Raw genomic sequence first — 22,512 nt, forward strand, 5'->3', positions numbered from 1 at the left:
CATGCCATCTATTATAGAGTTTACTAAGCCCCCAAATTGGCCTATGGTGTTGGGGACCATGCCCAGCTTGAACTCAATCTAGTATGTATGTTGAGCTTAATTTGGATCAGGACTTGGACCTTCAGCCTAAACTTGTAACTTACTAATTAAGATTGTCACTTTGCACGCTTAGCTTGCTTCGTGATAACGTCGGAGGATCTCACATAATGCACCCTTCTCGGCACCCTATATATTTTGTCCCCACCCTCTTAATCCCCCTTGTATTTTATCATTGGGGTAGCATGCAATAAAGAAAAAACTGTATGATACTATGATATTCCTCAAAATTCATGGCCAGCAGGGTTCGATGTAGTAGGCACATTAGATAAGCACAATGAGTGAGCATGTAATAGCTGTGTGACGCACATTCCAGTTAATATGCCTTTCATTCAAATGTTTTGGCTCCATTAGACATAAATTATCCATTGTTTTATTATCTTTGTCAAAATAATTAAAAATAAAAATAATGAAAAAGGAAAACCTAAACGTGTTGGGAGTTGGGACTCATTTATGTTTTCCTTTTTCATTGTTTGTTTATTGTTAATTATTTTGACAAAGATAATAAAATAATGAATAATTTTTGTCTAACGAAGCAAAAACATTTGAATTAAAGGCACATTAACTGGGACATGTGTCACACAGCTATTACATGCTCACTCATTCTGCTTTCCTAACGTGCCTACTACATCCGGACCCACTGCAACATGCTCCAACTAAATCGGACTTAGAGAATTTCTTCACTTAATTACACATTCCTATAGTCTCATCCTTATTTCATTGACAAAGAAGCAAAAGACGATACTAGCTAGAACAAAGGATGAAGAGTCCACTCCGACAATACTCCCTCAATCATCATCTACATCAATACATCCACGAGCCACAATGGGACTTCTGACGATATGTTTGCCTCCAACTTCTTGCCAGCTGAGATAACTGATGAAGGAAGATTTGGCCCAACCTCGTAACCACTCAACATGTGGCAAAGGCAACAGCTCGGCATGACAGTACGCCCAAGGCGCGAGCTCCGAAAGGAGGAACCAGCGGTCCGAACTCCCCACAAGGAGCCCGAACTCTCCCTTTGAACCCGGGCCTTACGAGGAGCACAAAGGGCAACAACCCGAACTGGCCTGCCCCAGGGCAATTCGGGCCACACCTCTATCCAAACTCAAGACGTCACCTCGCACACCACTTCAGCACTTCGCCTCCAAAACGCCAAATTGAACAACCGTACCTGACCTGACACCAAAGGAGTCTGTATCCTGAGGCGGCTCACCTGACTGACTTAGGATCTGACACTGAACAACCGCACTTCAACGGCCACCTGCCACCGCCACCTCCAGTCACAGAGACGGCTCCGACAAAGAGAGCAGTGGTGGTTGTCTGCCCCAACAAAGGTGATGACACCCGAACTGGCAGAAGTGCAGAGGTAATGATACCCGACCTGACAAGAGCTTGGGAGTGAGTACGCGAAGTGGTTATAAAAGGCTCCCTTCCCCCTCAAGAAAGAGGTATGTGATAACTTTGCGCCATCTGGTTTTATCTTGCCTTTGAGAAAATACTAATTTGAGCTTCGGAGCATTCTCACCGGGTTCTTCCCCGGAGATTACTCGCATTTTCCTCCGTTTCAGACACCTTTTGCTCCAGCCCGAGACAAGATCGTTGACAGGTAGGACCGGCCGGATTGCGCACTATCAATAACCATAGCTGATGAAGGGAAATTTGGCCCGACCTCGCGTTCGCCCGACGCGTGGCAAAGGCAAGCAGCTCAGGACAGTAGAGCACCCAAAGCGAACATCGGAAGCAAGTCAAAACTCACTACTGAACCCCAACTCCAAATCGCTGTGTTTAGTCCGAGCTCCTTGTTAAAAGCGAACTCCCTGTTAAAGGTCCCAGCTCCCTAAAACCCGAGCTCCCTAAGTCCTAGCTCGGTACCAGGAGCCCGAGCTCCCTAAAACCCGAGCTCCCTAAAGAACCCGAGCTAAAGGACCCGAACTCCCTAAAGAACCTGAGCCTCCCAAGTCCAAGCTCCCTACTAGGAGCCCGAGCTCCCTGATAAGAGCGAGCTCCCTCCTGAGAACCCGAGCTCCCTACGAGGAGCGCGAACTGTACTGGGCCCCAAGCCTCACGAAGCTGACCCGAGCTGACCCATGGCAGCTCGAAGCATTCCAAACCGAACTCAAGGCACCTCGCTCGCCACTCCAACACCACTTCCAAAACACCAGGCCCGCCAGACGTACCCGATGCCAAGGACGTCCCCATCCAAGGGCGGCGTACCTGACTGATTTGGGATCTGACGCCTGACAACCGCATCTCAAACGGCTTCCTGCAACCGTCGTCACTAGCCGCAGAGACGGCTCCGACAAAAGGAACAGTGGCGGTTCTGCCCGACCAGAGGAAGTGACACCCGAACTGGCAGGAGTTCAGAAGTAATCATGCCCGACCTGACGGAGGCCTGGAAGTGAGTACGCGAGGTGGTTATAAAAGGATTCTACCCCCCAGGGAGGAGGTATGCTAACTCTCGCGCTATCTGGTTATTCTTGCCTCTGAAGGATTCTAACTTGAGCTTCGGAGCCCTTACGCCGGGTTCTCCCCGGAGCTTCTCTTCTCCCATTTCAGGTTCCTGTTACTCACTTCAGAGGCAAAATCGTCAACAGCTAAGACCGGCCAGATTGTGCTTCATCAATAGCGTACCGCATTCTTTGCCATGTTCCTTGGACCCTTCACAGTGAGTTTGTAGCTTAGCTTCCGGTACTTGTCTTTGAAAACCAATGTGTATGATTCCACTTTCAACTCAAGATCATCGATGGTTGGCAATTTAGCAACATAGCAGGCCATTCCTTCTCCAACGTTTGTCCTATTAAACTCTCTTACTGCTGCCATGGTATCCGTATCCGAATAAAGGCAATAATATAGTAGCATCCTCATTGAATATGGCAACAAACGAGGGATAATTTAGATCCAAGGATGGGTTCAAACAGTTGGGGTTAGAAGAGGACCTTGTGATCTTCTTGATTTGATTCACGGTGTAATCCAAAGCAAATAGAAGCCTGACATAGTCCTCTGCAGTTGCATCATAGATAAGCCCAGGGTCAAAATTTAGATCCAAAGATGGATTCAAACAATTGGAGTTAGAAGAGACCTTGTGATCTTCTTGATTTGATTCACGGTGTAATCCAAAGCAAATAGAAGCCTGACATAGTCCTCTGCAGTTGCATCATAGATAAGCCCAGGGTCAAGTGCCTTGCTTGGATTGAGGTGACCTGCTCCTATGGCAAGAGGAGTGGCCTGTTGTACATTGTCCACAAATTCAGTGATGGGACTGAGAGTGTTGTCCAGTGTATCTGCTGTTGTCATGATAGCAGATCGAATGGCTGCGGAGCTCCTTTCAAAAGTGCAGCCACTCCCGCTGCATGAGGACAAGCCATGGACGTTCCATATATGATGTTGAAGTCACTAAACATTTGTGTGGATCCATCGTCGTCTACTATTGGGCTTATCGGAGACCATGAACCAAGGACCAAAGAGCCCGGAGCCATGAGATCAGGTTTTAGAATGTTGGGGCAAATTGTAGATGGCCCACGGGAGCTGGAGATAGCCACTCTTGGTGCTGCCTTTGTTCCAATACGCGTATAAGGAAATTTCATGGTTGCTCTTGGATCATGGCTTGTGTTTATGTAATTGAAGATAGCTTGACCTTCTTCTTCTTCCATGCTCACGACAACGGCTGGAAATGACAAGTGGATGTGAGGTTCTATCCTATTCCCTACGTATAAGAAGATGCCTCCAGCTGCCCCTGATGTGATTTGATCGTCAATGTTGTCCGCCGACGCCCAGAATAAATATGTGCTTTCGCAGACAACGATCTTGCCCTCTACATTGTTCAAGTCATTGCAGTCACCCATGAAGACAAGGGGTACCCGGGTTAACGAAGAATTTCCAGGGTACAAAGATGCACCTGTAATTGAAACACCATTGTCCAGAGCTACAATTCCATACAACTTACGATCGAGAGTACCGGAGACCACAGTAAGTAGCCAGAGTGCGACATTGTGCACTGTGGACAGGTAGGGCCCCTCGTTCCCCTGCTGATGCAGCAACAAAAATACCCTTCTCCATGGCAGCAACGGAGGCTATGGCAATTGGATCATCATAGAAATTAGAAGCTGTGTTTCCCAAGGACAAGGAGAGGACATCCATACCATCACTAATTGCTTTATCTATTGCCGCAATAACATCGGATGCATAAAAAGTATCATCCCGCATTGCCTTATACATGGCTATCCGTGCTTTTGGGGCCATTCCTCTTGCACTCCCTCGGGCATAACCAAAGCAGGAAGCTCCTTTTACATAGTTCCCAGCAGCTATAGAGGAAGTATGTGTCCCATGTCCATCAGTGTCACGAGCAGAATTCATGGAGAAGTTCAGGTCGGGGCTGTGAGCCTTGATACCCTTATTGAAGAATCTAGCTCCAATTAGCTTCTTGTTGCACATGGTAGAATTGAAATCCGTACCACTCACACATTCTCCTTTCCACTTGTTTGGAACTTGGGTCATTCCATCATCTCTAAAACTTGCACTCTCTGGCCAAATTCCACTGTCAACTAAGCCGATTATGACATCTTCGCCATAGTTTGACGCTGGCCATGGACCGGAGTTAGAATTATTGAGACCAAGAAAATCAGGAGTGTGGGTTGTGTCGGCCTTAAGGAGCACATCTAGAGTTGATGAAACAAAGCCGGGCAAGTGTTTCAGCAAGTCGAGCTCCAAAGGAGAAAGGCTTGCAGCAAAACCATGGATGGCATTATTGTAGGTATAGATGAGGTAACTGGGTTTGGTGGTAGTAATGGTAGCAACACCATTCCCACCATCCTTAATGGAGGAAAGTGTAGCTTCATACCAGCTGTGGTGGTCGGCGAAGGCTCTGGGCATGGCTGATAAATCCATGTGGACAATGTACACATCTGATTTTGCCAACAGGGAAGTGGGATATGAAATAGCAGCGATCAAGAGGAGGATCCATAGGGAGAAGGGGTTTGCAGTGGCCATGGCTGAATACACACAGGCAGTACATGAAGTTCGTAGAAGAATAATTAATTAGGGTTCTAACTCCGCCTCCAAGCTATCTTTTGTTGGAGGCTGGGACCCTTTTTGATTGTCGTTGATAAATTAAATTCTGTATAGACCCTCACCACGATAAATTGTCTGATATTTACTTATTTTTCATAATATGTTATATTTATATTCTTTTTTTATTATTGTTGATGTAAACCAATTTTTTTAATATTTAATGGCATTTTATATTAAGTTGTTCATTATTTTATTCCTCCTGATTGCATTTTGTAGACATTGTACTATCCTTGTAGACATTGTAATATATTCGGTTCTCTCTTGATCGTAACCGAGGTTTAATATATGATGCCAAGTGAACTTATTCTACACAGCTCCCATAATCTGTAAAGCATACATGTAGTCCACCAGTTTAAGAAGTATTAATTAACCAACTTGACTCTTAGGTTATGTTTGGTTTGAAGAAAAACGTACATGTAGGAAAAGGTAGAAAAACTTATACAAGCTTTGTGAAACTTTTTCTACTTTTTCCTTCAAACCAAATACATGGTTATGCTAATTATAATAGGAGTTGAATACTAGTAATGGAGTTTATGCAACTCTCGAAACCTTTGCTCTTTGGACATCATGTATATTGAATATCTTTCCTCATCGGTCCTACCTTGGAATTTTTCTACAACTTTCTTTTAGGTAAGTTAGATAGAACACATTGCAATTCACACTCACATTAAAAATAAGAATTGCAGATCATTGTCCCAGGAAAGCTTTGCAGATCATTTGGCAGATGTTGTCCATTTCACCACAACCCTAGCTGTCAGAAATAATTGTTTATTGGCATAATAATACTTACCCTATAGGCCTATTTGCTTTTTGATAAGTTATTTATTCAGGTAAATGCATTTACTCAAGAAAGATTTATCCGGGTAAGTGTATTTATCCATATTTTTTTATTTTCCATGCAAACAACACAATGACCATTTTAACCATAAAAATCCATTATTATAAGGGGCATTTTTTTCTCATTTATGTATTGACAATTTTCCCCTAAGTTGGGAAAGTTCTTTATCCACCCAGGAGATGGGCATCACTTACCTACCCAAGAAAATAAATTTTCTCGGGTACCCACATAAATTTGAAAAAAAAAAAAAAAAAAAAACCAAATTTCCCCCTCTCAAAATCCAGAAAAAGAACACCCCCATAGTATAGTAGGGGTGGAGATTGCAATATCTATACATTCATTCTTATTACTACCAAGTACCAACTCATGGTAGCTTAATTGATAAAGTAGAGAGATATTCCCAATGCATGGCTTTAAAGGCAATGTAAACAGTTTGAGCACCGAAACCAATTTCTAAGTTTTCTAGCCTGTTATAGTTGAGACTTGAGATCAAATCATATTGTATAGAATGTGGATCTCTTACCCACAAGACATTACAACTATAGATTGAGAACATCTCCCCATAATAAATGAGAACAACTGTAATATCTTGTCGGTACAATCCTTGTGGGTAAGAGATTATGTAACCCGTGAATCTAAAATTTTAAAAGGAAATAAGAAAAATCATTATGGGTATTGCATAACAGATGTTAATGACAGTCATGGTCCATACGGAGAGAATTCACATACATGAGTTTGAATGTTTGATCCCAGATCTCCTCTTTCACAGAAACGCCAAGTGGCCATCCAAACTGGGAGTTCACTTTTGCTGACATGATTTTATATACACTGATACAGGGAAAAGACAGAATTACGGTCGTCAATTTATCTTTCATGTCGCTTCATCTAATTCAAGGTGGCGCCCTACTCCTAGGCTCCTAGCATTATTCCATTAGATCCAAGCCTTTGATTTTTGTCGTTTCAGCAGATGGTTAAAAGCAGGTAATAGCAAGAGTGGTTTGCCAGAGTATTTGCTTTTTTTTCTTATTAATCACTGGGTGACACCCCACATGAGTACATCAATATTTTTTTCTTACACAGAGATGATAATAACGGGATTCAAAACTGTATCATTAATGCAACAATTCATCTAGCACACCAACTACATTATCCCTCAAATAGTGTTTACCAAATTATTGGATCATCGCATTTGAGTCCCAATCACCCACCAACAAAAGACGGTCCGATGCCTACCAATATCATCTCACACCGCACATATCATACATGGCAACTCCTATTGTTATTGTTATGGTGAGTCACAGTTTTATGGTGAGATGTTTGGTATCAGATTACATTAATAGAGTGTTGAAACGTGTTTTATTGGCAAGAGATCTCAATTCATCATATTCATTGTTGTTAGGAGTGACCACGAGCCAAGTTCTTCATGAGTTATTCGAGCTTGGTCCATCAAAAGTTTGGTTAAGCTCAGTTCCTACCGAATTTGGAGCTGAACTCGATCCTAATTTACAGGCTCGTTTAATAATCGAATCAAGCTCGGCTAGCTCAAATAGTTACATAATAATAATAATAATAATAATAATAATAATAATAATAAATTATAGAAAATAATATATAATAAAAATATTATATATATATATAATATTTTATTTTTATATATAATAATAACTAATTATTATGATTTTTAATTTTTTAAATATCAAATAAAAAATATTTTATATATATCTTTTTTATTTTTATAAAATATTTTTTCTCAAATTGATTTAGAGCCAAGACGAGTTCGAACTTATAAGTTTTTGACTTGAACCGAACTCGAGCATCGTAGTATTATGCTCGGCTCAGCTCGAATTCACCCTTAAAATTTGTAAAATTTAGCGGATACCGCATTATCATTAATGTCTCCGAAGCATTGGATATATGCATCATTAAAACATCTTTTCATCCTCGAGTCCGGATTGCCTGCCCATTGAGCGCATCAGACATGCCCCAGAGCACATCTCAGCGTGCGAAGGAAAGATAGATGTTCCCAATGCACGGTTGAGATGTATGTGGGGAGCCAATTTGACCACTTCATCATGACTACACATGTGAAGTGAAGTGTCCGATTGGTTTTTAATTAAAGTTTACGAGACTATGATACCAAGTTAGGCTAGCTGTAGCACATACATACAAGATCATAAGCTATAAAGTGGAGAAGATGAGGTAGGGATTAACAATGATGAAAAAGGGATAATTAAAACCAAGTTGGGTCCTTTCATTTGATTCAGCTTCACCGACCAACTCAATTTATTTTAACTTTGGGTGGTGTTGAATTGATGGTTTTCTTCGTGTTTCATTTGGTTTATAAACACAAACAACATTCTGTATGTTATCACAACTGCACTCAGATCTCAAAATCTATGGTTTTACGACCAGCAAAATGGCATTTTTCTAACACAACATTTACAGTTCTTTGCACCAAGAAATATGGTCGGCTGATGACCTGATGTAACCATGATATGCAGTATGATGTGTCTCACACACCAGTCATGCATGGTAAATAGAAATATTACATGTACACAAAGGTTCTAAATATCGATACGCCTGTGTCCGTGATTGTTTTTTCTTATGTTTTATTTAGTTTTTTTTTTTAAATCAGTTCAAAGGGACTGGTTTAAGGCTCGGCTACCCTTTGAACTAGTGGCTGGCCCAATACAACCCTGGTAGGGGGTATATCAGGAAGCCACCAGTACGATACGTATCAGCCGATACGAACTAATACATATATCGATACTTTGAACCTTGCATGTACACATGAACTATACAATCAATGTTCGCATATCATGGTTCAAAAATGAACTCTGACCTGAAACCATACCACCATTTTTCAGAACCATGACCTGCATATCACCTTATGACCGCTTTAGCAACATATGCATGTAGCTAGGCCATTCCTTCAATGTTCGCCTCCATTCTGTGGAACTCTTTTATTACTTTGGCTTGTAAAGGAAAGTACGACACTCGGTCACTCGCAGAGTTTGGCAATTAACAAGGGGTAATTGAGATCCAAGATATGGGTTGGCTTAGAAGAGTGACCTTGTAAGCTTCTTGGTTTGATTCTCAGTACAATTCAAAGCACACAGAAACCTCACATAGTATGAGGACTTGCCAAGTCCACTAGAAGGGGTTAACAATCTGAGCACTGCCCACCAACAGACATCCTTACATTGACAAATGTAAATCTATGGAAAAATTAATTGCAAGTTCAACCATTAATTAGAAACTGGTTGATTTGATTTGATCCAGCCATAGCCATTTGAACTCTGGTGCAAGTCAAGCAAGCCTCTCACGGCTTATTTATGAAACCTCAAACTTCAAAGTCGATGTCAAGTTCCTCTGCAGGCAGCAACTTCTTCAGTCACATACCAAAGCAACAAGTTTTCTGAAGGCTAGGCTGCAACTTCATCCTGAAACAGATGCCTCTAATGTAATGCCAAGACAAGACACCACAAGGAGCCAATGACACCACATTGTTTCACTACCAATTTGGTGCTTTTGAGAAAAACCAAGGAAGCTAGCAAACATTTGTCGTTAATGGAATGGAATAAGCTTCTCTTAAAAGCAGATGCTTCACTTGAGTTTCTTACAAGTTATTTAGCTACACTCATACGTTCGTCAATATATCATCACCATTTATATATACGGTAATGGTGGAGCAGGATCTAAGTAGCTGACCCAATGACCCCTACACAAGGCATAGTTGGTGGTAGTTGGTGGTGGGTGTGTGTTTTAGACAAGGCATAGTTGAGTTCAGAGCAGGCAGTGATTATATGTTTCGCTGCTTCAGTAAATAGCAGTAGAAAGAACAAACAAGGGCCAAATGCCCCCCAAAGTCAAAATCGGGGCACAGATGGTAGCAGGCTGCCAGGCTTCAATCAAACTGTAACAATATAGATAGTACAACATCTCAGATAATTTTATATTTGAAATTTCGAATCAAAAGGCAAATAGATACAATTTTGACCCGCATAATATGTAAGCAATACCTACCCCATACTTCTAAATACAAATATGTTCAATATTCAACAATCAATCCAAATGACGCCATAAATCTGCTTCAGGGAAAATTTTAAAACAGAAGAAAAATACATGGGGAACGATGCCAAGCAACCAGAAACAATGAGCATTGCCATTTTTTAGGGCAATGGCAGTAATAATCTTCAGCTCCTTGACCTTCTCAAATAAGGAAGCCTTTTACCAATAATGAAGAAGCAGAGTGATCCCTTGCCCAGGGTCTATTGCTTATCCCAAGTATAATAACCAAGCCCGTGATGCATCAATGTGGCTTAAGCAGATGAATGAGGTGCAAATCCATCTTCCATCTTAAAGGGAGAAAATGCCAGGAGGAGATTGTGGTGAACCAGTTTCAAGTAAAAAGCTCCTGCTGCAATAGGATCTAGAGGTACTTGAAGAAGAAGGGATGCACCTTGCATCTCCACTGTGAAATATTACCTCACTTCTGTGCACCTTCCCTTTGCTTGCCCTTCCCCTATCTTCAGCACTTTCATCTTCCATGGCCTGCACATAACCACTATGCATTGGGTCCAGACTCTCATAGAGTAGTCTGAGGACCTGTTTAATTGAAGGCCTTGCTTTTCCTTCTCTTTGAGTACACCATCTGACAATTGTGACCAAAGTTTGGAGTTGTTCCAAGTCAAAAGAATCCCCTATTGCAGGATCTACTAATTCAGGTAGTCCAGATTCTGTTGCCATGAAAGGTTGGGACCATTCCACCAGGTTTCTGCTATCTTGTATTGCTCGCCTTGCAGTCACCAGTTCTAACAACAGCACGCCATAACTATATATATCACTCTTCTCAGTCAACTCCTGAGTAACAACATATTCAGGATCCATATACCCTGCAAATCATTCAAAAACTTGGTTTTATTTTCAGCAACTGCAAGCACATTGTATTAAATTAATAGGAAAAAAGGTAAAAAAAAAAATCCAAGCATTCCAAGGAGCTAGGAATGGTGTGCCAGAACAAGAATTAGGTATTCCCTTATAGCATATAACATAATAACTATCTGATATGTCATCGACTTGCCTGGAGTTCCTCGGATATCAGTGTTCACTGGTTCAAAGCTAATTGAGCCAGTTTTCGAAGCATGTGCAAGGCCAAAATCTGCCACCTGGAAGAGATGCAAGGGAAAATGAACATTCTTTCCTCCAAATACTCAACATTTAGTGCAAATTTACAAAGTTCTCATATGTAGCTAACCAGATCAACTACCTTTGCAACAAAATTCTCATCTAGTAGAATGTTGCTAGATTTGATATCTCTATGACAGAGAGGAGGATCACAATAAAAATGGAGATACTCCTGCAGATGGGAAAATCAGATGGGCGATCCAATAAGGAAAAAAAAAAAAAAACATTTAAAATACAAGCTTAAATGGGCTTACACCCAAAAGTTCGAATCACTGAAATTGGATTAAGTGGGACAAATAAAATATGATCTCATGGATTACCAGAGCATTGGCCACATCAATGGCAATCTGGATTCTAGTCGACCAACTCAATGGAGTTTTATCAGGAGCTGAAAAGATACATGTTAATCAGGTAGTGAGAAGTTATTGGTCAAAATTAAATAAAAATGAAACAGAAGCGAAGTGAAGATGCATACAATGTAGATGATCCTTTAAACTTCCATTTTCCATGTACTCGTACATCAAAAACCTACCCAGAAAGGGGCAAAAATTGTTAGATTGCATAAGAATATGAGATTGTAGGTAATATTACCAGTGTCATTACCTCTCATGTTTTTCAACACAAAAGCCTCTTAGAGCAACAAGATGACGATGGTGTAATCTTCCAAGAAGTTCCATCTCTCGGCAAAACTCATCCTCCCCTTGTTCAGAAACTTTGTTCATTCGCTTCACTGCCACCACACAACCATCACTAAATTGAGCCTTATAAACTGTTCCAAATCCCCCTCGTCCAATAATGGTGTTGAAATTGTCTGTTGCCTTCTTTGTCTCCTTATAGCTAAACTTCCGAAACATAGATGGACCTGCATTCATATAATACCATGTTCTATATGTTTCTCAATCATTGTGAACTATATAAGATGAAAGAAGCTAAATGAACTGACCTTCCTGACATTTACGAATTGGCCTAGGAGGTAAGGATTTCCAAGAGGTCTTTTCAAGATTCTCTGTATCCTCTAACTCTCTGCTTTTTTTCCGGATGAGAAATATCAAAACTACAAGCAGAAAAACAGCAACCACTGTGACTGCAATGCCAACACCCGAGATTACTGTGAAGTGGTATGAATGGTGATGCTCTTTAGGAGGTATGCCTACTAAAAGTTGACTAGGGCTAGCAGAAGGAGATGGACCCGGAAAAGTCTCAGGTGTGAGAGTTGGCGAGGATGGCTGTGAAACTACCACTGTAAATGCAACGGAAATGTTACAATTTTACAAAGTCATTGATTCAAGAAATAGTTACGACTTACAAGTCATACATTGAAGAAGAGATGAGAAGCATCCAAGGATACCAAACTAAAGAAAAATAAACACAAGTTGAAAAGAAATGAGAAAACAAATAAGAATAACAATATTTGGACATTCTAAGTTTACCATATGGTTCCCCAAATTGGCATTGTAGTATTGTGCTTTTTATTAGTAGCAACAGAAATGATTTTATTAACTGCACAAAAGAAGTAGATCCTGCTGCTGGAAGAGTAATAGCAAATGTGCAAGATTTGATCTTGTTAGAGAATAAAAACCTATTCAGGGACATCACCTAACTGCTTAAGCTTTTAGGTTGAATGGTTCCTTGAGATGGTATCAGAGCCTGTTTGACCAAGTAGTCTAGTGCTCAATCCTCATCACCTCCATTATAATTAATTAAATTTCAGCACAAGGTATGAGTGGGCCTGTGCTTGTTTACACTTCAAGCCTGATGGGATCCACTCTTTTTTATCAGTGTGGGATACTACCTTGCAGTCCCATTCAATTCATAACCTACTCCAACCTGAGGATTGTGCAAGTTCTGAGCCTTATAGGTTTTACCTAGGAGCCTAGCTGAATATCAATCTACACCTCAAGGATGATAGTCTTTCTTCTTCTTTTCTGAATGTTGTCTTTTTTGGTGGCTCTTAATCATGTTCATATGTACAGAATCTTTTTGTATAGTGAACTATCTCACTTGTATACTTTCTTTTGACTCTTTTAATACAAGTTTCACCTTACCTTCTCAAATAAAAAAACAAAAATAAAAAATAAAAAGTTCTAAGCCTTATAAAAGGTTCAATATTTCCTCTTGCAAAAGAGTTTCCTTTCCCTATGGGCCCCAAATAGATTCAAGAATAAATTTTCAGACCTATGCCCAAGAGGTGCAGGTTACCTACCATAAACCATCAAAATTTAGCTTAATGATATCAATTTCCAGACACACATTTCTGGGTAACAGGAAATCTTTATACTTTATGGAACAATGATTGCCACTACTTACCACCCACATAGAATTGAGTCCATATATAAACCTTTTAATTCATCTCTTATGTAGATCCGAGGGCCAATCATGAGAATAATGAAGTCACAAGGGGGATGTTGCAAGGTAGTTCAGGGGAAGAAGGCCATACACTTGGTGTCTGACAGCAATGGCAACAATGCTCATAGGGAATACATGAGGCGATGTGTTGTAGGGAAGTTCGAAGGAAACCCAAATTGTTTGCTGCCGAAAGTGGGGGCAAAGCTACAAAGGAGTTGGGGATTAATCCTTCCAGCTACAATGCAATGGTTGGCAAATAGTATGTTGTTGTTCCTATTGCCATCAGAGGTAGAAATACATTGAGTTTTGGAGAGGTTGAAAGTGGGGAGAATATCGAGGACAACAAATTATGGATTCGAGCTTGCCATCTTGGCATGGAGGTAGTGATAGAAGAGGAATGGAAGGTGGATAGCTGTTTGATAAGGGTCTTTGGGCTTCCAATGCATTTGTGGGGTAGGGAACTCATTAGGATATTCAGAGAACTGTGGTGGATTCATATGAGTGGACGATGCAAACACAGCCAAGGAAAGCTGTGAATGGATTCATTTGGAGGTTAGATGGCAACAACCAATTCTAGTGACAGCTGATGCACTTACTTCCAAATGGGGTATTGTATGTGATTGCTGTTTGCAAGAAATTTTTGCCTAGTGTATTTCGACCGGCAGAAAATGTTGGTGACGTCCAAGCGGCACAATTAGTGGAGATTTTACAGTTGGTCCAAAAAAGAGGGACCAACTTCCCTTTGAAACTCACCCTATGTTTCCATGAGAACTTCCCTTACGACCCTTATATTGAGTTATTGTCACGTTATCCTTTTTGTTTTGAAATTTGAAATTCCCTGCTTGCAAGTGCCTACAATCTTTTTTGTTTCTTTTTTTTTTTTTTTTGATCAATAACCACAGAATTCATTAATATTGGAAAAAAGTTACAGGGAAGAGGAGCTAAAGAATCTTAACTCCCCAGAACAGAAATACATCTGAATTAAACACTCAAAGGAGCTAAAGAATCCTTTTTGTTTCTTGAGGAAGGGTACCGATTTCATTCAGCAAAAAGAGATGTAAATGAGAGGATGTGCACAAAATCACAGGGCTTTCCAACAAAAAACAAAATCCCTAACACATTATGAAATCTATCAGGACTATACAAAAAAAGTCCTCTCAAAACCTAATTTAGCTAAAAAAATCAGCTCTTTGATTAAGCTCTCTAGCAATCCATCTGAAATAACAGCCTAGCAAGAAGGTGAGCTTGCTTATTTCAAGAAGAAAATGGCCAAAGCGCTAAGGGCTAATGTCAGAATTGGTGGCCCAGCCAATTCTGACAAATGCATTGGAAGCCCAAAGACCCTTATCCAACAACTATCCACCTCCCATTCCTCTTCTATCACTACCCCCGTGCTAGAATGACAAGCATAAATTCATAATTTTTTATCCCTAATCTCCACCCTGCTTTCCACCTCCCCAGAATTCTGTGTTTCTACCACTGATGGCAATAGAAACAACAATATATTATTCGCTGACCATTGCATTGTAGGTGGAAGGATTAATCCCCAAGTCTTTTGAAGCTTTTCCCCCACTTACTGCAGCAAACAATTTGGGTTCCTCTAGTACTCCCTACAAGCATTGTCACCATTGTCATCAGACACGAAGTATATGGACTTCTTCCCCTGAACTACCTTTCAACATCCCCCTTGTGACCTCATGGCTGTTATGATCTCCCCTGCCCCAGCCACCATGCTTAAAAAAACACAAAAAGTGCAAAAAAATAAAAGGTGCATGCCTGCTCTGAGGCACAAGGCACACCAGGCACACACCATTGTAAAGGGGCTGCATCTAGGCCTAGGCAAGGTGCAGGCCCTGAAATACACCTTGCTTATGTGCCTAGGCACACCTCAAGCACACCTTTTAAATCACTGCACATGTGAATATTCCATGTGTTTGACTGATGGAATGGTAATGCCAGGAGTAATGTGATGGTAATCTGAAGTACAGGGGCCTACTTTTTGTATTAAAAGAAAAAAGTTTTGGGGCTAAGTTATACCCTCGAAGTGTACAGGGGGTTTACGTAATTCAAGGTTTTTAGAACCAAACCGAACAAAGAACTGTTCAGGGGTCTGGTTCCTGGGTCAAACGGTCCGACCGTTCGAACCGAACGGATGGCCTGTTCTGACAAAAAAATTAAACAAATTTAAAAAATAAAAGATAAAAAACGGCCAAAAACCACTGGATGGTTCAAATGGTTCGACCGCCCAGGTCAGCGGTTTGCTGACCAAATTAACGGTTTTTGGCCAAAATGACGGTTCTGGGGTAAAACAGAACTGGTCAGGTGACCGGTTCCCGGTTTTTCCAGTCTGACCGTCCAGTTTTGAAAACCATGATGTAATTTAACCTTTTTTGACAAACTTGTGGTTTCATTGTTTGCACCATAGGCTTTGAGCATCAACGAAATTTATAAAACCTATTATGTTTCACTAAAAACTGTGTTATGACAGCTCATCATCTAATGTCTATAAATTGAACCCATATTTAGAAACATCCGTACATCTCTGTACAGCTGCATCAATGTATAAGAAATTAAGAGTAAAAAAGGATCAACTGAAACTTGAAAAGACTTGAATAGATGATGATGGGTAGTTTTTTTTTTCCAATTCAAATTCACAAAATGCAGAATCAAATAAGGTTCAGCTTAAGAGAATTTTAACTTGTTAAGAAAGAAAATGCTGGGGCCTTGGGAAAGGTAAGACAGGATACAATCCTAACATTTGGCCTTTTTTTTTCTTTGCACAAAGTGGCCACTCTCAGACTTGAACCCCCATTCTAACATTTTCTGGCCAGAAATTTTACCAGTACACCAAGTAACGGAGAGTTAAGAAAGAAAAGGTAAATGAAAATTTTCTTGGAAACCGAAAGCAAACTCAAAGTTATTATTTCTCACAAAGTTAACAATGAAGATTCAAAGCCATCAGCAACAAAGCATACCTGGAAGAATGCCAAGTCCTTGAACTCCAAAGAAACAGCTTGCTATTTCATAGGTATACACATTATCACCCTGGCTTGCAAGAGCAGCAAAAGTTGCATCTCGGCATGTACTCAATGTAATATTATCTTCAGCTCCTATAAGGTGGCGAAGGTATAAAATGCTGGCATTTAAGCATCTCCTGCATCTACTTCCCTCTGAAAGTGGCAATTTGCAGTTCTCTGTGACATCCTCAAATTTTGGTGATTGCAACATCTGCATAACAGTTGTTCGGCCCATGCACTCATAAGTAACTGGAATTTTTGTACCAAGTGCACAGAAAACTGTTGCATTCTGTGGAATTCCATATAGTTTTAGGGTCTCTGATATGGAGTGGAGACAGATGTCAGACAACTCTGAAGGAACACCCAGGTTGCTAGACACATTGGCATAGCGAGCAACAGAAACTGCCACAAAAGCATTGATATAACGGCAGCACTTTCCTCTATCTTCTTTGTTAGAGCACAAAGAGGATGCAAGAGTAAAATTTGACCCACTCAAATCAAGGGGACAATCTGCATGGATATCAGGAAAAAGGAGCATGTAAAGTAGTTCTGTGTTTCAAGCTATCATGCAAATGCAATAGTAACAAAAACTACTGTGAAGTATGAATAACCAATACGAACAAATAATACATTAACAATCAGTCAAACTGCAAACTGTTACACTAGCCACTAGGAGAACATTATAAAATGACAAGTGAGTGAAAACAGGAGCAATCGAACAGAAAAAAAAAAAAAAAAGCACTCTAATCAAGTAGGAAACAACCAAGAATCAACTTACCATGGACAAGTTAAGAGCAAACAGCAATGATAAATTTAGGGGTTCAAACCTACTGAAGCATATGAGGTGAAGAAAAATTGACAGCATTCACCTTTAAACATAGACAATATCACAAAAAAGAATTCAAGGCATTTCTCAACAAATTTGTCTCATTGCTGAAGCAAAATATAACATGGCATCCATCTATGACAAAGATAGCAGCACCAATATCAATTTCGGAAAATAGGAAGTCCATGATGTGAAAGATAGGCCATTGATAAGAACATTTACCAATGAACAAGACTACATAATAAGAGGCTCAGCAGACCTAGTGACTTCACGAGAAATGAAGACGACAGTAGGATCCCTCTTGTGAAAGCAAGGAGTTGCCATATTAAAGAAAATGCAAGGAATAAATGAGAGAAGAAATAATGTTGTAATATAAGAGGGGGGAGATTCAAAGCATTGGGCCATTAGCCATGGCTAACACTGTAAATGAGCTGAGCCTGAGCCTCAAACTCTACCAGCTTGTGCAAGCATGCCTGAGTCAAGCTTGAGTGGGTTCAGCTTAGTCCACTATTGTCAGATTCTGATCGGATGGGATGGTCAAACCATCAGACCAGGAACCTGCAGCCAAAATGGTCTTGGGGTGCTCTATTCTTACAAATGTTGACTTGGTCAAAGTTACTGCAAATATGTGTTAGTAGGTATTGTAACATATAATATCTATTGTTCTAAGCTTATAGTGGTGTAAAATAGCTTTAAAAGATAATCTAGAAATTATTACTATTTTTTCTAAATTTTTTCCCACATTTTTTATTTGAGCACGTCAAGAACCAAATTCCTAGATTGTTTGACCTATGGATTATGGCCCAACTAAACAGTTTTACATCCTATTTGATTCTAACAACACTGACTCAGTTAAGTTCATCCCCTTGAGATGTTAAATTATATATCTTACATAAATCATATTGTGCATATAATAAATACAAAAATTGTAGTTTCTTGGTTTTTACTCTTCTTTTAATATATACTAGTTGTAGGGCCCAAATCATGGATGGCATTTTGTTTGTTTGATAGTTAACTCTATACTTTCAGTATAAAAGAGATGGGAAATTACTCATCAAAAAAAAAAAAAAAAAAAAGACATGGGAAACTTATTTTGAAAAATCATTAACATACAATTGTTAATTGGAGCAAACCAATAAGATGCCCAGCAACATAGCAAGGACATCTATTTATATAACTTAGTTGCCTTTAGTTGTTTACCAGTTCAGTAGTAAACAGTACTGATTTTTTTTCCTCTTTTTGACAAGGAACAGAATTTCATTTATGTAAAAACAAGCTACCCCAACGGGAGTAGAAGTCCAATAGATACAAAGCCATTTTGGCTTACCCAGTACATATCAGATTTTTTTTATCAGCAACAGTACATATCAGAATTTTCAATATATTACAGAAATATTACCCTACCCTTATTCTCCCCAGTCCAATAACTGTTTAACTGGTCCAGCTTAAAAGACATCGCAAATTTACATCAAAATATTTCAACTATTATACTGGCCCCTTTTATGGTGAAAACTTTACTTCTGTCCTTTTAACTTTTTTGATGTAGAAAACACAGGAAACAAAGTTTTTGCCTTAAAATGGGTGAAAATAGAGTTGAAATGCAATGCTATTTAAAACAATTAATCTTTTTTTAATAATTTGTTACAAAAATGATTTAGTAATTAAGCAATTTGGATTAATTATATTAATAATTTTTAACAAAAATAATAAATTACTGGTAATGATTTAATAAAATAATTATTTTCCATATTATCTTTTAGTGTTCTATTTTATTTATTTTACTTTATTAATGATTAAATGCTACAATTTGTTGTAAAAATTACTTAAATATTTAAAATACTAAATATCAGTGAATATATAAAATTAGGTTCTAGTCATAATTAAATTAATCTAACCCCGAGATCAAGGTTTAAGACTTTAGGTTGGGCTTGGGTTGATCCTCAACCTGAACCAACCCGCCTAAGTTGCACCCCTAGTTGGGGATTTCCCTATGAAAGAAATCTGGTATAAGCCTATTCCCCCAAAAATTCAAGCTCTCTATTGGGAAATGTTCCTTGGTAAGATAAATACTTGTGATATGCTACAAAGAAGAAGGCCTTATGCTTGCCTTTCTCCTAACATGTGCTCTCTTTGTAAGGAAAGTGGTGAGACCCTATTTCGTTTATTAATATCCTGTTAATTTGTGCATTGAATTTGGAAATTCTTTTTGTATTCTCTTTGGCTGAAGGTGGGTTCCCCCTCAAGATGTGGTAGGCCTTTTCAACCGTGACTTATTGAGGGAACCAAAGAAAAGAGGGATGATAGTGTGGAAAGCTACGAAGGCAGCAATATTGGTATCATGCCTTTATCAAATTTGAACAATGCTGCTTTAGCTTTGTCCAACTCAAACTTTCTTTCAGTCTAGAAGAGTAGAAGATTCTTCTACTCTTTTAATAATAATTTTGTTTAGATTCACCCACTTTTCCAAAGACTTCTTTGTTCCATCTTTTCAAATTTGGTTTGATGTATTGGGGTCTTCTTCATGATCCTTAATCCCACCCAACTAGCCATATTCGTTTCATTTCACTGATAAATAATAAGCAAGGATGGCCAATAAGTCATATGATCTTAAGCTCAATGCCGATGCCGCACTCATAATTTTTTCAAAAGAAAGAACAAAAAGGCAGTAATATAGCATGTTCTTCTGTTCTTTTACCAGTGGTAATCTCCCATGTTCTATGTTCTGCTTCTGCCTGATCAACATAACGCCCCCCCCCCCACCACCAAAAAAAAAAAGAACTACCCAATTTGCAGCAAACAAGACAGGTTTGCATATTGCTCATGAACAAAGTTGCCTTTTAGTCAAACTACATATATTGCTTACATCATGCCTAAGGTTTCCTCACTTGATTCTCTTAGTGTTTTCAGTGCTTTGTCATGCATATCATCATGAAAGTTTAAAGTAATGGAGATATGTAATATCTTGGGGTTAATGTGTAGAAGCTAAGCAATATTTGAGTGTTAGTCACTTGGTCTCACTTTATGATTGAGATAGTCCACATTTAAGATACTGACCCCTAGTTGCAATTTGCCACAGGTGTTCAGCTTATGAAGCTATGATACCTTAGCCAGAGGGAAGAGAAACCCTTCCCTAATAACACCAAGTCAATAGGTGTGCACAATTATGCCTTCCCCCCACCCCATCTTTAGGCTCATTGTCTGCAACATCAATCGGAAAGGAAAGCAAGGATGCCTATCATTTACCATTGGATTTGACCACATATGATCCTTGAAGAATTACCCCACAATGGCTGTGATTTTTAGTACATGAAACACAGGGGACCACTAAAATATGCATATTTTATTTTAGTGATAACTACAGCTAATAAGGACACTGAATTCCTGCGCTTGGCTGGAACTTATTAACGTTTTCTCTAGAAGGTGTCACCGATAATAATGGTGGCTGGCTTAGAGATCGATTTCCTAGCAGCCTACCCAACCGGAAGCAAAAAACGTGATACTTCACCAAAGCAAAAATTGCGGAAATGGTTAATAATACCCATTCGCTCTGGTCCCCGAACCACACAGACTGCCATTCCAAAGAAACCCAGTATAAGATTCACTACCTCCGCTGAAAAGTCGTCAAAGAAACTCAAAGTTTTCAGATGATATAAACATTTCGTAAATGCCCCCAATAAACCAAAATGCAAACAACAAAAAGAAAATAAAACTGTAAGTACAACATCTGGAATTTTGAACTTTGAGGAGATCTTCCAACACTCGACTGTAACCCAAATGATATTTCCCAGAACCCCAAAACTATACAAGAAGATGCATTTTAACAATTTGGAGAGTTTACTTCTAACATACAATCAAACCCAAACTAAGAATACCCATTCTTAGATTCACCATCCTCTGTTTCCGAAAAAAAAAAAACGTCAACTAAATCCAAAATACGATTGAGAATGATGGTCCTTGATCAGAAAGAAGAACAGCTCACGAATTGAACGGGTCTGAGAGTACACCTCTCACATTTTTTCCTTTACTCTCTGTTGAAGGGTAAGAACAAAGTTTAAAATGGAGAAAGAAATAAAAAGGACTGACCTCCCATGACCCTAAGCTGCACCTCAAGAAAAGCCAGTAAACACACGAGGACGGCTGCTCCGAACGCCATAATAGCTGAGACAGGAGGATCGCCACGCTGTGTGGGTTTGGCTGTTTGAGTGCGTCTGTGTGCTGTGTGCGAGTGCGAGGAGAGAATAGCAGTTAGTGAGAGTGGAAGGGAGACCAGACTCAAGCGGGTATACGGAGACCGCCCGAGTTTTCGAGTCTGCAGGGATCAATACACACGCTGACAAAATTTGGGTCCCGCGGAGGCCCCACGACAGACTGCCCGAGAGTAGGGAGTGGGACCCAAAACGTTCTTCGAGGCAGTTGAGAATTGAGACTAGATATAACAGATCAGACTGGAGAGGAACGTGACACCCGGAAACCCTTGCAGTTGCAGGAGATGGTGATAGAATAGAATCTAGGGCTTGTAAATATAGGCATCCGCCGTTGGATAGGAATTTTGTGAAACATCTAAATGCACAAGTGTTGATGGGTTTACCCGGTTCATCAAATGGTTTCGGATCCTCCGGAACCAAACCATTAGTTCATGGGGTTTTTATTGCTCAGTTCCACACTATGACACTATAAACTTTACTACAGCAGTATGTATATATATATATGAATAGTAGTTATTACATATAACTAGGGTTAGTGTAACAGCAGTATATATAATAGTTAGATTTAACTTTTATGATCTATACGAAACTCAAGGGCAAGTATTTGATTTATACGGTATACTTACATTACAGTATTAAAGACAGGGAAATCTATACGTACCTTTAGGCAATGTTTAAACGGTATACGGTATACTTACATTTGTAGAGGATTTCCTTCCTTTACCTACCCTTTTCCTTCAAACCAAATACTGCTTAATAGTTGTAAGATGGCATTCCTCTCAAGTCTCCAGAAGAATGTCGTTGAAGTCCCAGATGGCATTGGAAATTTTGCCGGTTGTAAGGAATAGGGATGTCAATGGGTCGGGTTAATAGTAAACTAACTCTAACCTGACCTTAGGCCTATCGGGTTAAGTTGAATCAGTGTTA

General features: G+C 39.7%; 1 protein-coding gene and 1 pseudogene across 2 annotated transcripts; both read right to left on the reverse strand.

Moving 5' to 3' along the window:
* Positions 1-640: 640 nt before the first annotated feature.
* On the reverse strand, positions 641-5,363 carry LOC104601906 (subtilisin-like protease SBT3; annotated as a pseudogene).
* Positions 5,364-9,935: 4,572 nt separating this feature from the next.
* Positions 9,936-21,672, reverse strand: LOC104601749 (Protein kinase superfamily protein). 2 transcript variants are annotated; one of them, XM_010265208.3, is made up of 9 exons: positions 21,464-21,672; positions 16,513-17,064; positions 12,135-12,245; positions 11,795-12,053; positions 11,667-11,719; positions 11,512-11,579; positions 11,274-11,363; positions 11,088-11,172; positions 9,936-10,899 (listed from the first exon to the last, which is right to left on the reverse strand). In XM_010265208.3, exons 1-9 carry the CDS (start codon positions 21,531-21,533, stop codon positions 10,364-10,366), a joined length of 1,824 nt encoding a protein of 607 aa, XP_010263510.1. In that variant the 5' UTR covers positions 21,534-21,672; the 3' UTR covers positions 9,936-10,363. The 2 variants fall into 2 exon arrangements, with proteins under 2 accessions (XP_010263510.1, XP_010263508.1); XM_010265206.3 differs by having other exon boundaries at positions 12,135-12,431.
* Between the last annotated feature and the right edge of the window lie 840 nt (positions 21,673-22,512).

Source organism: Nelumbo nucifera, chromosome 1 (genome assembly GCF_055504915.1).
Source record: "Nelumbo nucifera cultivar China Antique chromosome 1, China Antique-T2T, whole genome shotgun sequence".
Lineage (NCBI taxonomy): Eukaryota > Viridiplantae > Streptophyta > Magnoliopsida > Proteales > Nelumbonaceae > Nelumbo > Nelumbo nucifera.

What these genes read in the sequence shown, in the direction of transcription:
- LOC104601749 (XM_010265206.3), bottom strand. Translation starts at nt 21,533, where the DNA reads ATGGCGTTCGGAGCAGCCGTCCTCGTGTGTTTACTGGCTTTTCTTGAG. An exon ending in AATTCGTAAATGTCAGGAAG is followed by an intron (nt 12,054 to 12,134) that starts GTCAGTTCATTT and finishes ATATGAATGCAG; the next exon opens with GTCCATCTATGTTTCGGAAG. An exon ending in TGATATCCGAGGAACTCCAG is followed by an intron (nt 10,900 to 11,087) that starts GCAAGTCGATGA and finishes AATGATTTGCAG; the next exon opens with GGTATATGGATCCTGAATAT.